General features: G+C 47.4%; 1 protein-coding gene across 1 annotated transcript in view; it reads left to right on the top strand.

Moving 5' to 3' along the window:
• Window positions 1-15,946, top strand: part of LOC119161027 (nose resistant to fluoxetine protein 6) — a 204,287-nt gene that overhangs the window by 96,882 nt on the left and 91,459 nt on the right. Inside the window, exons 4-6 of the mRNA XM_075880084.1 lie at window positions 8,308-8,395; window positions 8,947-9,044; window positions 15,465-15,644. Of these exons, the coding sequence (XP_075736199.1) occupies window positions 8,308-8,395; window positions 8,947-9,044; window positions 15,465-15,644 (366 nt within the window). The remainder of the gene's footprint in view (window positions 1-8,307; window positions 8,396-8,946; window positions 9,045-15,464; window positions 15,645-15,946) is intronic.

Here is a 15,946-nt window from a genome sequence, read left to right as displayed (position 1 = left end):
ACTCACGTATGTATGTATACATTCTGGACCTTGGCATATTTGATGGCAATCATTGAATAAGCCTCGCCCATCAGTCACGCATCAGTCACCCACCAGTCACCCCCGTACAGAGCTACTCTACATCATTTCTGCAGACGACAAGCAGACTTGTCTTTTATTGAGGGCCCTGTGATTGCGTGTGTGGACGTATTTATTATGCGCTTATCTATCTATACATTTTGGGTCATGACGCATTCCATAAGTATAATTAATGGGCTTCAGCTTTCAGTCACCCATCAGACAACCTCCAGTCATCCCGTTACGAACCAAGTCTGCAGATTTTCTGCAGACGACCAGTAGACATGTCTTTTATTATGGGCCCTGTGGGTGCATGTGTGGATGTATATATTAGATACGGATATATTTATACAACTTGTTCATTACATATTTCGTAACCATAACTAAAAAGGCTTCAGCTTTCCATCACCCATCAGTCAACCACCCTGGTCCGCAGACTGTTTGCAGAAATTCTGCAGCTTTTCTGCAGCCTCATGTGACTGCCTGTCAGATGGTAGTTAAATGTCCCTAATTAAAAGATTGTTGCAGTTTTTAAAGTGCACTATAAAATATATGTTTACTTTCTGGCTACGTCACAGTCACCATAATTTATTACGTATTTTGTGTTTGTGTAAGTGTAAATTTTTGAAGCATAAGAATTTTCGTACCAGCACTCAATGGCCGGTCACAAAGACATGCCTATATACACAAGGTGGTGGGTGTTAGACTGTTAAGTGCGGGAGGTGTATGTGTTTAGTATTTACTTAGCTGCTGTTGCTTGTATATGTTGGGCACGTGTTAGGTGGGTGTATGGGCGGTATACTACCCTTAGATGTATGTTCCTTGAATGTGCGTGCTAGTGCAAACGGTAGCTATTACTTTTTGTTCATTCATGACAAAACGCTGTGTATATTCTGCAGAAATGCTGCAGAATTGCCGAAGACTTTCTGCAGATGTTCGAAGATACTCTCCAGGAATGCTAAATCATGCGCAGCTACTGATGCTCTGCAGACTTTCTGCAGAACGGGTGTACCGATTGTCTACTCAGAACTGACAGGGGGTGACGAATTGATTGATATTGACCCGTGTTTACATGTGGACAAAAACGATGATGGGGGGATTTAGCGGACACCAGGTAGTGGGCCTCTGGCTTGACGCGAGAACGAAGAAGATCTTGTGGCTCAGCTGTTGAGAACACGCTGCTTTCGCTGCCTCAAGGCGTACTTGTGCTTTGTTCGCGTTGTACTGCGACACTGGTGGAGGTGCTGGCCCGCGACCCCGCCTGATGCTCCACACTCCCACGGGGAGCCGTTCATCCAGCCCAGAAGCACTTGTCGACACTCCCGTACATCGCTTCAGTCGTCGCTTGCGAGGCCTCCTTCCAGAGTTCACTCTCTCACAGGAACACTCTACAAAGCACCGCTCAGATCTACCAATGGCCACCGCCAATCCACAACAGTTACTACGAGACAGTAGTTTGCCAACCCCATCTCAGGTAACCTTTTTTTCACCGCTGGTGCCTGATCGCTTTGGTGGTGGAGCACATGAAGACGTCGAAGAATGGCTTGATCACTATGAACGTGTCGCTAACACCAACCAGTGGTCCCTTGAACAAAGGCTTTCCCGCGCCTATTTTTATCTCGACGACAGCGCTAAAACTTGGTACGAGAACAGAGAAGGCAGTTTGTCATTATGGAGCGACTTTAAAAGAGGGATGATTGACACATTTGCCGATGTCGACCGGCGCGAACGTGCGCAGCATTTACTCGAGCTACGGGTTCAGAAACCCAACGAAACGGTCGCAATGTTCGCTGAGGACATGGCCCGTCTCTTCCGTAAAGCTGACCCGCACATGACCAACGACAAAAAGTTGCGCTACCTCATGCGCGGCGTTAAAGAGCAACTGTTCGCCGGACTTTTGCGGAACCCGCCAAGCACCGTGACAGACTTCATCAAAGAAGCTACGGCTATCGAACGGGCGCTTCACCTACGATGCCGACAATACGATCGCTTGTCCAGCAGCGCCCACATGCAAGTCGCCGCAACGGCATCTGACAATCAAAGCTCGTTGCGCGATGTGATAAGAGAGATTGTTCGCGAAGAGCTGCTGAAGTTCCGGAATCTGGTCACGGAACCACCCACGGCGTCTGTCGCTGAAGTCGTCCGCGAAGAAATACGCCAAGCGTTTTCAACAGCTGATCCTACTGACGATCAGCGACCTATGAGCTACGCAGCCGCGCTTCGCCGCCCGCCGCCCGTTGCGCCGTCGTACCGCCAGCCATCGGCAGCTGTTCCTTGGTCGCCACAAGAACAGACACCGCGACGACCTGCCGTCGTACCGCCGTACGAAATGCCGCCGTACCAAGAGCCGTCTCCCAACGAGACACGGCATTTGCCACATTACGAGCCGTTGCGGCGTCCACAGCTTCGTAAAACAGACGCCTGGCGCACTGTAGATAGGCGCCCGCTTTGTTTTACCTGCGGAGGTGTGGGCCACATTTCCCGCCATTGCTGGCACCGCGTAGATATGTTTCGACCTCTTCGGCAATGGTCTGACGATCGACGCGCCAACGACGGCTACGCACCACGCCGGGACACTCATTCTCAAGGACTCCCCTTGTCTCAGTCCCATTTTGACAACCGCCGTGCCAATAATGACGACAGTGTGCCTCATTACCAGCCAGGTTTGGGACGTCGACCACGCTCTCCGTCTCCGGCATATTCGCCTTCGTCGCGCCACCGAACTACAGCCGACGTCAGTGGAAGGAGGTCACCAAGTCCACGCCGGGGAAACTGAAGGCGGCGACCTCCGGGGGTGAGGTTGCAGGCCGTCAAGGCGACGAAAAAAAGCCCCCGTTACTTGTACCACAGGACGCCGTAAAGCCGAGAAGTTGTAACACCGACGAAACTGTGACCACAGATCTTACCGTTTCGGTAGACGGACAGCAAGTAACAGCCTTAGTTGACACCGGCGCCGACTTTTCTATCATAAGTGAAAACCTTGCCGTACGCCTCAAAAAAGTGAAGACTACGTGGACGGGACCTCACCTGAGGACAGCAGGCGGCCAGCTGTTGATGCCTGTCGGAAGGTGTACAGCAAGACTCGACATCGGTGGCTCTTCTTTCGTGGCGACGTTCGTCATCCTCACCTCGTGTTGCAAGGACTTGATCATAGGGATGGACTTCTTAAGAGAATATGGTGCCGTCATCAACATCCCGGACCGTTCAATTACATTCCGCAACCGCCCTGGTTTAGTTGACTGTTCAGACGCAATAAGCAACACTTTACGTATAATTGATGATGATGTGGTCGTCCCGCCCCGGTCATGCACTCTTGTTTCAGTAGAAGGCGACGAAGCGTTTGATGGCGAAGGCATTGCTGACCAAATTGGCTCGCTGCTATTTAGTCATGGCATTTTGGTCGCACGAGGTATCGTCCGTCTCACTGGTGGACGCACGAATTTACTTCTGACGAACTTTAGTGCTGAGCGCCGGCACCTTCCGAAGGGCACAGCTATCGCTTCGTACGACAATATTGTAGAAATGCTAGGCAGTTTATGTTTTTCGGTATTGGACGAAGAGCCTAATCAAGAACCAGAACCCATTCTCGATGTTGGCACCACTCTGTCAAAGGACGAACGACAGAGACTTCTTCAGCTGCTAGCCGAATTCCGCGACTGCTTTTCAACGACATCACGAGTTGGTCGAACACCTTTGACAAAGCACCGAATAATCACCGAGGACACGGTGAGACCTATCCACCAGAACCCTTATCGTGTAGCTTCAAAGGAACGCGAAGCCATACAACAACAAGTCGCGAAAATGCTTGCAGATGACGTCATTCAACCGTCGCAGAGCCCCTGGGCATCGCCTGTAGTGCTAGTAAAGAAAAAGGACGGCACCCTGCGTTTTTGCGTGGACTACAGGAAGCTGAATCGGGTGACCAAGAAAGATGTGTACCCGCTCCCACGTATTGATGACTCCCTTGACAGACTTCGGCACGCTCGCTACTTTTCTTCCATGGACCTGAGGAGTGGTTACTGGCAGATCGAGGTAGACCCAAGAGACCGAGAGAAAACCGCTTTTGTGACCCCAGATGGTTTATACGAATTTAAAGTCTTGCCTTTCGGTTTGTGCTCCGCGCCCGCAACTTTTCAAAGGCTTATGGACACGGTACTTTCGGGATTGAAGTGGAAGACGTGCCTAGTCTATCTGGACGACGTTATAGTGTTTTCGACCACTTTTGACGAGCATCTCAAAAGGCTGGAAGTTGTTTTACGTGCCATACGGTTCGCGGGCCTAACATTGAAACCAGAAAAGTGCCATTTCTGTTTTCACGAACTTCAGTTTCTCGGTCACGTCGTCAGCAACGCAGGCGTCCGGCCCGATCCTGGAAAAATTGCCGCCGTCGCACAGTTCCCAGTACCCTCCAATAAGAAGGCTGTCAGACGCTTCCTAGGCCTTTGTGCCTATTATCGCCGGTTTATCGCAGACTTCGCCCGCATCGCGTCGCCACTAACTCGTCTCACAAGAGATGATGTTGCCTTTGAGTGGAAAGAAGAACAGGAGGCTGCCTTTAATGACCTGCGTCAACGTCTCCAAACGCCCCCTGTGCTCGCCCACTTCGACGAAGAAGCCCCGACGATGCTTCACACAGACGCTAGCAATGTAAGTCTTGGGGCTGTGCTTGTGCAACGGCAAGAGGCCACAGAAAGAGTGATCGCCTACGCAAGCCGAACGCTAACACGCGCAGAGGCTAACTATTCAACAACAGAGAAAGAATGCCTCGCCGTAGTATGGGCAGTAATGAAATTTCGCCCGTACTTGTATGGCCGACACTTCAAAGCTATTAGTGACCATCACTCGCTTTGCTGGTTAACTAATCTAAAAGATCCCACCGGCCGATTAGCGCGTTGGAGCCTAAAACTGCAAGAGTTTGACATGACGGTCGTGCACAAGTCAGGCAAGCGACATATGGACGCTGACTGTCTGTCCCGTTCACCCATTGAGTCGGCAACCCTACCCGAGGAGGAGGAAACGGCATTTCTCGGTGTCCTCGACACGACCGCCATTGCGCAGCAACAACGTGACGACACTGAGTTGCTTGGCTTAATTAACTACTTGGAAGGCAGATCTCAGAAGGCGCCAAGAGTTTTCGCAAGAGTATTGTCATCGTTTTGTTTACGGGGCGGAGTACTTTACAAAAGAAACTTTTCGTCGACAGGATCCGCCTATCTGCTCGTCATACCAGCAGCCCTTCGTACCGAAATACTCAAAGCATGCCACAACGAGGTGACCTCTGGCCATTTGGGTTACATGAGAACGTTGGCCAGAGTACAGCAAAGGTATTACTGGCCGAGACTAACCACAGCCGTGAAGCACCACGTTCGTACCTGTCTCGACTGCCAGCGACGCAAGTCACCACCGACTAAACCAGCTGGCCTACTGCAACCCGTGCAGGTCCCAACAGCTCCATTCTACCAGATAGGCATGGACATTTTGGGCCCACTTCCTATTTCCACTGCAGGAAACCGCTGGGTTATCGTCGCGACGGATTATCTGACCCGTTATGCCGAGACAAAAGCTATTCAGAGAGGTACAGCAGCGGAGGTGGCAAGATTTTTCATCGAAAATATTGTACTGAGGCATGGTGCACCAACCGTCGTGATCACAGACAGAGGAACCGCATTTACGGCAGCTCTTTTGGATCACGTCCTGATGCTGAGTGGAACAACGCATCGTAAGACCACTGCCTACCACCCACAAACAAACGGGCTGACGGAGCGTCTGAACAAAACCATTGAAGACATGCTTTCGATGTACGTAGACATTGAACACAAAAATTGGGATGAAATCTTGCCATACATAACGTTTGCGTACAACACGGCCAAGCAAGAAACGACCCGCATGACCCCGTTCAGCCTCGTTCATGGACGAGAAGTACGAACTATGTTAGATGCGATGCTGCTGCACGAAAGTGACGACATCGACCCAGACGCCAACACGTTTACGGAACGCGCGGAAGAAGCTAGACAACTGGCACGTTTACGGATCCGCCAGCAGCAAGAGTACGATGCAGGCCGCTACAATGCTCACCGCAGAGCAGTTGTCTATCAAACTGGCGACAAAGTATGGATTTGGACACCCGTACGGAAACGAGGACTATCAGAAAAGCTCTAAAGAAGATACTTTGGGCCATACCGAGTGCTGCGACAACTGAGTGACGTCACTTACGAAGTTGTTCCCGACAATTCGTGTAATACCAATCGTCGCCAGCACCATCCTGAACTCGTTCACGTAGTGCGCATGAAGCCTTACGTCAGCGAGTGATTGCGTGAGACTTATCTTTTAACAAAAACTGCATTATTGACTTCGCATCGGGTCGATGCTCTTTGAGAGGGAGGCAAATGACCCGTGTTTACATGTGGACAAAAACGATGATGGGGGGATTTAGCGGACACCAGGTAGTGGGCCTCTGGCTTGACGCGAGAACGAAGAAGATCTTGTGGCTCAGCTGTTGAGAACACGCTGCTTTCGCTGCCTCAAGGCGTACTTGTGCTTTGTTCGCGTTGTACTGCGACAATATGTGAGGTTTAACGTCCCAAAATCACCATATGAATATGAGAGACGTCGTAGTGGAGGGCTCCGGAAATTTCGACCACCTGGGGTTCTTTAACGTGCCCCCAAATCTGAGCACACGGGCCTACAACATTTCCGCCTCCATCAGAAATGCAGCTGCCGACGTCGGGATTCGATTCCGCGACCTGCGGGTCAGCAGCCGAGTACCTTAACTACTAGACCTTCGTGGCGGGCCGGGGTGACAGAAAGTTTGTCACTTGTCTACATATATTCTGTATCCCGGATGACTAATGCTCTGTAGAATTTCTGTAGATGGGCTGCAAGTTTTTTTGGAAGGGTTCGCGTATTTGTACGAATAGGATCGATTTGTTACCATAATCATACAAATGGTTCTTAGCTTAACAATACTCTTCATTTAAATGTCATTGTGCACAACTATCCCGTTACTACTCTCGCTTGTGCCTCTGCAAGCTTGCGCAACTATTCTGCGTCATGGTTCGCCTTAAATTTGATGCTGTAAAATTTCTTGTTGTATGGCTTTTCAAGACTCCGCCACTCAGGAGCAACTCTTTCAGTCTGTTTACCACGACCGTAGAACAGATAGGAAGTTTGAGAAGGTGGTGTCTTTTTCAAATAACGCCAGGCCTGCGCGCAAGGCCCAGCGCAACCACATGGAAAGCTAGAAGAGCGGCCTTTCAGAGCCTTTTCCGAACATTCATGGTGTAACTGCTGCAAGCACACTTGCTGGGTACCCACTACGGCATTATTAATAAATCATTTAAGGTAGCTGGCCAGCATTTGCTATGCTACTTTTCGTCATTCTTCTGAGGCGTGGTATATCCGCTAAACGTTTGCGAGGAATTTAGTGCCAATTGTTCATGCAGCGGCTGATGAAGATGAGGAATTATGCCTGAAGTCGGTATGCGCCACTGTTATTAGCTGAAAAAACAAGCTTTTGTAAGGCGTTGGATCATTGGACGACCCACTCGTTACGCTACCCGCATTATGCGACGACTGCTTGTTCTTTCGCTGTTTTAAAATGCTTTAGAAATCGTATTACCACGATTGCTTTCCCGACATCAAGCCAGCCTAGGGCAAATTTGCCAAAAATTTCCAAGCACTGGCGTATCTCATTGCTAGAATACTGGGCTGGCATTCAGCGGACCCAGGTTCAAGCTTCACTGTGTCATTGGTGCAAGAGTTTTTTTTGCTAATTTCGCGCGATGTGTTTATGGACACCGGCGACGGCGCCGGCCTGGGGTGAGACCCGAGTAGTGATCTCTATAAGTGTGTTCGCCGAAGCATGGTATAATGTGCAGGTACAGGGTACAGAGAACTAATGTGTTTGTGGAGTGTGCCTGGTCTATATTTTTTTACCTGTACGTGCAGTTGAGTTGGACTCCTTACTGGCTCAACAGTGAGAACGTGGCGTGGCCATAGCGCCGATATACTCTTTATAACGTGTGCGCTATGATTATTGGCGGCAAAAATAGCCCCTAGTATACATTCACCACTTTCTGAAATTGGACCGCAAGTTTTAAATGTCTCATGCAGTCGGAAGGTTGCCAGAATCAATTTTTAGGTTTTTCTTTTATCTGGAAGAAACTGCAGCACCTGTTATTGTTACGTCAGCTCGAAACAACCCAGAAAGCGCTTACTTGAATAATTTGCTTTGACGTCCTTCATGTGCAGCTACTGAACCATATGGCATACGCGTTAAGGTGCCTGTCTGTAAGGATTCCTCACCGACAGCGATGGGCCCAGATCAAGTCTTTGCACTGTAAGTACACACTATGTAGCAAGAATGCGGCTACACCGTTCTTGGCAAGGTGAAGGAATATGAAAGATTTATCGGTGACTTCACGCAATCCAAAACAATTTTTTTGTCACAAAACAATACCGACCCACTCATTGGCTAGGTCATTGAAGAAGACGTTTTCGGCGATGAGGTGTTTTTCTCAAATTTAAGTGCCTAAATGGTATGACCGAAGTGACGAACTATGCTTTTAGCTTTCTTCTTAGTTTGCGTCTTGCTGTCGATAAGTGCTACGGCATCGATAAAAGTTACAGGATGGCTGATAAGTCATATTCGCAAGAAAATATAATATTTAATAAGTATTCGTCGCTTCGTGGAGGGAGCCCAGCCGATTCTGCAGGCATTCTGAATAAAGTTGTTCTCTCTCTCTCTTTTGACTATGCAACCTTTGGTTCATTTCCATTACGGTACGAACAATTTAAGCAAGCAGCGAAAGACATCAGCGGCAGTAGACCACCGCATAACATTGTCCTGTTTGGTAATGACTTGCATTTGTTACTTTTTTCCTATTTCAGTTCTGCTTTGACCATCTTGCTCGCGGTGGTGATTGTAGCCTCTGCTGCGGACTTGTGGTTCAGGCATTCAACGAAGAGAAACCAAGCAGCTTCTAGAGGTGCTCTGCCATATTACTATACTTGACGCATGCTGGAGTAATACCTTGAATGAAGTAATACTGAAGTTTAACAGAAAAATAACAAATAGTGATAAGTAATGTTGACCCGCACAGCTAGAGGGTGGCTGGTAGAGACGATATAAATTGGAGCGTCATTGTAGTATGACCGACACGGAAGATGCCAAGGACTTTCTGAAAACCTATGTAATGAAAAGCAATGAGCAAGTTGCTAGATTCGTCGTATTATTTGACAATAAGCGTTCCAATGAAGGTATAAATTTTGCGTAAGACGGATAGTTGTGCCATATGGCACTCGCTGACCATGCACGTCGAGTGCAATGTGAGGCCTCACGTGCATGTCCCAGTCACTTGTAATGTTGACACTGATCTTCGAGCGCACACATCCGTTACGTCGGTGAGAAAGGAACACTTCGGCGTGCCAGCGTGCCTAGTATGATTAGCGTTTGTTAAAGCATGAGTGTGAGGCCTAACAACGCTAGACTTCAGAGTTGTACAATCTAGAGGGGTGTAGAAGTAGATCAGCCGGGAAGGATCAATATAATGACTCAGAAGACACATCTTTCGCCTTTTAGTCGTCTTCGCCAAATGCATGGAGAAGCCCACGACTTTGTTCTACACCCAGAGCACTATGCAGGGCGGCTGAGCTTGGCGAAACCCGGCCCCTTTCTGAGGTCTGGTGACACCGCTTTTTGAACAAGCGAACAGCAAAAGAAAGTCAAATGCACCCCTCAGCGCACTGCGTTTCATTGGTTACCTTGAAACCGAACATCGCGTCAAGAATGGTCGAGAAAGTTAGGTGGTGTTTTCAAACAAAAGGCATATTCTTTCTTTTCATTGTCGTTTCACCAAGTGCAGAAGTGAACCCATGCAATAAAGGTATCAGAAACTATTCTTATGATACTTTTAAGAAATAGGCTGTTTGAATGTATTTTGAAACTAAGTGTGCTTTAAATTAATCAGCACGGTGGCCTCCAAGATTAGTTCCGGCTGCGCGCATTACAAAATTGCGACCACAGCTAAACCCAAGGTCACGTGTCAGTCATCATTGTGGGTCTGTACATTCTTCTTCTCCTCATCTCATGACTCTTACCCAATGCAGGGGATTGGCCGAGTGTTAGGTGAATTTGTTTTTTTTTGTTTCCTCGCAATAATATTCGTAAATGCTAGGGATAGGTTTCACAACAAATAATTACTGAATAATATTATTCAAACGTTTAAAAATGTGAAAAATGTGGCTCTATATTCTTTTAGTCTGACTGATAAATTCCTCTTTTGCGTAGTAAACATTCTTGTGACTGTAGCCCAGAGTAGAGGCGCCGAATGATAGAACAACTGATTCGGATATTTGCAGATCCAAGTTTCGACAGAGGTGGTGCTATAACTTTTCTTCTCAATGACGTATAGCAGTGACAGTATGGAAAGTAAAGACTGATTGTTTCCTCCTCCTTACAGAAGATACACAGAGGAGACAACGCTTGATATACTCTATGCAGTTAAAAGTTGAGGGAGGTAACCCGGCAGCGAAGTTTGGTTATGGCCACTTCCACTATTCTCGACCACGGTAACTCCCTTTTCTAAAGAAATAATAGGTGCTTATATTCTGGAGAAGCTGTCAAGACGAGGTCTGATAAGCATTTTTTTGAAAGTTAAGGTGCGTAATCGTGCGAATGTAATGTATGTTGTCTGTGGGAAAACTGGAATGATTGGCATCAAAAGCGCCGCCTTTGCTAAAGAATCAGCGCTTTTGTTTAAAACAAGCCCTTGTATCCTGGTACCCAAATTAAGTGGAGACATTGTAGGTGCGCGGGAACTAGTATTCTGAAAAGCTTTAGAAGAGGGGTTTCAGCAGATGCAGAGAGAAGAACACACAGATAATGAGTCAGTGATGATTGCTACAACTGTATTTGAACTGGGTAACTTTTGGAGAGCTGATAATATGGCCATAAATTCAGCTATAAAAACTGAAATAAAATGCGGCAGTCGTAACGAAAAAGACCTATCAAGTTGAGGGCAGAATATTCCTATACCATATTTTTTTTTCAGTTTGCGATGCATTCGTTGCAATAGCCACATTCATCGGCAGATTATTTAGATGCTCTTGCAATAGCCCATTTAAAATTCCGTGAGGTAATAATTTTGCGTGGCTCGGAAAAATATTGTGGTAGACAATGTCTGTGAATTTAGGTTCCATGGTCAAAGGACACACATCACGCATTTGTACATTCGGGGAATCGAGTAATGTGCAAATATGATTTGTGGCTTGCGGAATCTAGGTCAGTGTTCAGAGAAAAATATATCGGGATTGGAGATGAAAATTATTTGAGTATGGTTAGACAGTATTTCGTACAACCGTAAGAAAGTCTGCACCGTAAGTAGGTTAAATAAGTTTAACAGGGGTGCTGTTCTCGCTTCCTATCGTGCTATTCGGCCGTTGCATGCACTCTTTTTTGTCTTCATCGTCTCCTAGCACCGGAGCATGTGTGGCTGGTGAATTATCAATTTGCCTGGGTGGTATAGACCTTATGCAAAATTAATGCCATCTGTCGGCCGTCTTGTGCAGAGCCGTCACGTTGGAGGCTCAGTACGGCGCACTACGCACAGTCCGTGCAGGTCCGTGTGTGTTTAGGTATTCGTATACGTAAGGCGTATCGACGTGATGCGTGTATTGGTTGGTAATGGCAGTACCGAAGTATTGCTGCATCCCTTGCTGCACATAGAGATGAACTCGTAATGCTAAAGGAAGAAAGATGAGCCGCAAACTTTGCCCCATGTTATAGTTCAAGCTGATGACGTATCTAGCATGTGCTCCGGCGACTGTTCAAAAAACGTGTTTATGTTCTCCTTTCTAAGCGATTAAGGCGTGCAATAGCATTGCTAGTCCAGTACCCACAAATTGATGAACGCCGAAGCAAGGCTCTTTATGCAACGTTTGCGCTAGCAATCGTTTACCAAGTGAATGCAACTCGGGCGCTTCACGTAGAAGCTATCTTCATGCAACGAGCTTTATTGCGGCTAATTGCGCGTGCCTACATTTCATTGAAAGTGCTCTATTGTTTATTACGTTTTGGTGACAGCACACACTGAATTAAGAGCAAGTGTGCGTCATTGGTATATTCTGAGAAGGGAGCGACGGTGCTACTAAGCTACGTCGAGCACAACAGCATGCGTTGACTCGTTAGAGAGAGTGAAAAAAAGAATATCCACGGTGTGAAGGATGATGAGGGGGGCGAAGCGTCCGTCCGTCCATCTGTCTGTCCGTCCATCTGTGTCTGTCTGTCTGTCTGTCTGTCTGTCTGTCTGTCTGTCTGTCTGTCTGTCCATTCGTTCGTCTGGTCGTGTCTCTCTCTATCTGTCTGTCCGTTCACGTGTCTGTCCGTCTGTCTGTGTTTCTCTGTGTGTCCGTCTGTCTGTCTGGCCATCCGTCTGTCTGGCCGTGTGTCCGTCCGTACGTGCATAAATACGTCCGTTCATTCGTCCATCCGAGCTTCCGTCCATGCTTCCACCCGTCCGTCGATCTATGTGTCCATCCTTCCGGCCGTCCGTCTGTCCATCTCTTTGTCTGGGTGTCTGTTTGTCTGACACTGCCGGTTACACATGACACAGGGCAAGGTGAGACTACTAAGATCTTCCCCCCAAAAACATGACGTCAACGTCATCTGTAATATATACGCGAAGGCACACAAAAGGATATTAAGGCCTCGAAGATTCACGTGCCCTATCTCAAAGGCTACGATGCGCCACTGAAGGCAAATGGTGGCATGGTGCGCCTGCCCGCGCTTGGGCTCCCGCACCCACGCATAAATACTGCCTCTTCCACGACCACACGGGCAGCACCTCTTTCATAATGGAATAAATGGAAGCGCGAACCAACAGGACACAAGAGAAGAGACAATCAAGCGCAGACTTCAACTGGTTTATCAGAAACTTCTTTAAAGTTTTTCCTAATGGCTGCAGATGCCTTAGAGAAGTATTGTTCTTGAGAGAGAACAACAAAACATCATTCTTTATCAGCAGTAACAAGCCTCAGGCTATTAGACACAATGAACGAAATAATTGGGCCCAGTCTACAGTGTACACCCGCCCTCGCATTCTTTTTGGACGTTGAAACACATTCCTTAACACAATGCAAACTGTCCGCTTCCTGAACTCTCTGTGCTACTGAACGTGTCAAGGCAAGCTTCTAAAATCCGTCAGGGGTAGATGCCTGGCAAAAATTGGGTCCCACTTGAAGAACACGAAGGTGCTCTTCGGGTACCTGGCAGTCGCCCAGTACCAGTATGTCCCACTTTTCACTAGGCAATGCCTTTGATAGCGGTGTGCGTATGTGTACGACGGCTTTGATAGCGGTGTGCGTATGCCACGCGAGATGTGCTTCCTGGCATTCCAGGCAGCGAATGTGCCCGATGGAACTTCAGGCCTTGTGTGGATGGCTGCTTCCTTCTCCCTCTCACGCTCGTCGTCTCTTCAAGATTATTCGCTCCGAGTGGTATCACCAGGCCAATGTGTTTAAAGGCTGCCTGCGAGTGCAATGTTGTGCCCGTGGCGAAAGATTCTCTTCGTGGAACAACCTGGTCGAAACCTACACTGAGGTACTGTGGAATGTGTCTAGGCCTACGCTGGTAACAAGGACAAAGTTGCCTAGGGAAAAGCGGGACATCCTGATACTGGGCGACTGCCAGGTACCCGAAGAGCACCTTCGTGTTCTTCAAATGGGACCAAGTTTTGCCCGGCATCTACCCCTGACGGATTTGAGAAGCTTGCCTTGACACGGTCAGTAGCACAGAGAGTTCAGGAAGCAGACAGTTTGCATTGTGTAAGGAATGTGTTTCAACGTTGTCCAAAAAGAATGCGAGGGCGGGTGTACACTGTAGACTGGGCCCGATTATTTCGTTCTTTGTGTCTAATAGCCTGAGGCTTGTTACTGCTGATAAGGAAGGATGTTTTGTTGTTCTCTCTCAAGAAAAATACTTCTCTAAGGCGTCTGCAGCCATTAGGAAAAACTTTAAAGAAGTTTCTGATAAACCAGTTGAAGTCTGCGCTTGTTTGTCTCTTCTCTTGTGTCCCGTTGGTTTGCGCTTCCAATAATTCCATTATGAATTTGTACCAACTATCCCGCCTGTCAACCCTTCAGCACCTCTTTGTACTTGGGTGAGTAAGTGATTCTTAAAAGAGAGAAAAGAAGATAAAGGATCATAGTGTGACGCCTCAACAGTTGCTCACGATAGATGCGCGTAAAGAGGGATTAAAAGGAAGAAGAAAGAATAAAAGGGATAGCCAGAAAGACCCACATATATAAGTAAGGAGAAGATAGGAAAGATTGAAATGATCGCAGGAGTCCGAGGATAGGGAACCACTCCGCGAGAGCTTCAGGGCGTCAGGAGATGGCAGAGGGCGAGCTGGTCGGCCAAAGCTGCATTGTCGTCGGAGATCGCGGGGGCACAACCAGTCGGCAAGCAGTCCGGTGAGCGGCGTGATAGCGTACATTCTTATCAAACGTCGTGGGTTGAAAATCAAATCACAACAGCCGTACTTTGTTCAATTGCAGTTTAATTAGCCTTAGCAGACACTACAAGAATTCGTATCAGCCCAAAATCTGTTCGAGCTGTGATCATGTCCTTGAGGTTTCACTGTAATTCATTCGAATCCTCTGAAGTCAAAGAGGCTTTAGGGAATCAGATTGGTAATGAACCATATTTAAGTGTAATGATATATAACACCATATCCCTCCACAAATCAAGCACTTATACCCTAATAAAGAAGGGTGTCCTGGACAAGCTGTCCTGACTACATCAGGTAATACACTAATGAAGCTTCACAGTTGCACGTGATAACTTGATCAATGAAACTTACTCCAAACAGCTCCAACTTACTACAAACAGTACTAATATAATCATACGAAACAGCCGCATATAATGGCCACCCCAGCGTGGCTGCAGTTTACACGTCTCGCCACCTGCATAAGTACCACTGCCCAAATGCGAGTGACAAAAGGCTTTTTTGGTTTAACATGTACTTCCCAGGACAATCGATTAATTGTGCAAGCACCCACACTCATTTGCTCAATGAAGTTCCTCAAACAGCCTTTCGTGGACGACTCTAGGAAAAAGATTGAAGAGAAGTCGGGCTTCCACCTTCCGGCTATCTTGTTTTACGCCTAAAATACCCTGAATGATGAAGGCGTTGGGGGTGTCCGTTGGTGTAGGTATCACGTTTGAGCGGATGGACTGCAAGGTGTACAAGGTGTTGTGAAAGATTCTAGTAGAAGAAGCAAATTGTAAAGGTGCCTGGATTGATTGTTTTTTGTCTTGGAGATCGACAGTGGTACTGATCTTAAATGCAGTATTTTTTCTTTGCTTTAAGCCATACTTTTTCTTCACTTTTTCACACATTTTCGTGCAGACAAGACTGCGAAAGCCAAGGTTCTCCTGTCTTTCTCAAGCATCACGAACACACAGCGCCTTTTCGACTTGAACGCCGGCTCTGGAGGACAGCTACGCTGTCTCGAAGGCGTGCGCTTCCTTAGTGCTGTGTGGGTCGTGGTCACACACAACTACATCGTGTCGGAACCCAACAGCATGGGTATATATTTTGCTCATATCCTTCAGCTTATAAAAAGCTTTCTATGTAAGAGAGCTGTACTTATATTCGCAAGTTGGACAATGATGAACTCTTGTCAGTTGTTTGAAATTTATTTGGAGCCTCCACTTGAGTCATATTAGGAATACAGTACTGATTTGGACAGAAGTAATGACAGAAGTCATGGAGGTAACGCAAAGTGGCAGAGCGGCTGATGAGGATCAGGTTACATCACATTTACTGAAATACGGAGGAGTTATTGTGTTTAAAAGATAGGCCATCCTGTTTACAAAGTCTCTCCTGAT

This window comes from Rhipicephalus microplus, chromosome X (assembly GCF_043290135.1).
Source record: "Rhipicephalus microplus isolate Deutch F79 chromosome X, USDA_Rmic, whole genome shotgun sequence".
NCBI lineage: Eukaryota > Metazoa > Arthropoda > Arachnida > Ixodida > Ixodidae > Rhipicephalus > Rhipicephalus microplus.
The sequence above is the reverse complement of the archived record's forward strand: the minus strand, read 5'-3'. Positions and strand labels throughout refer to the sequence as shown.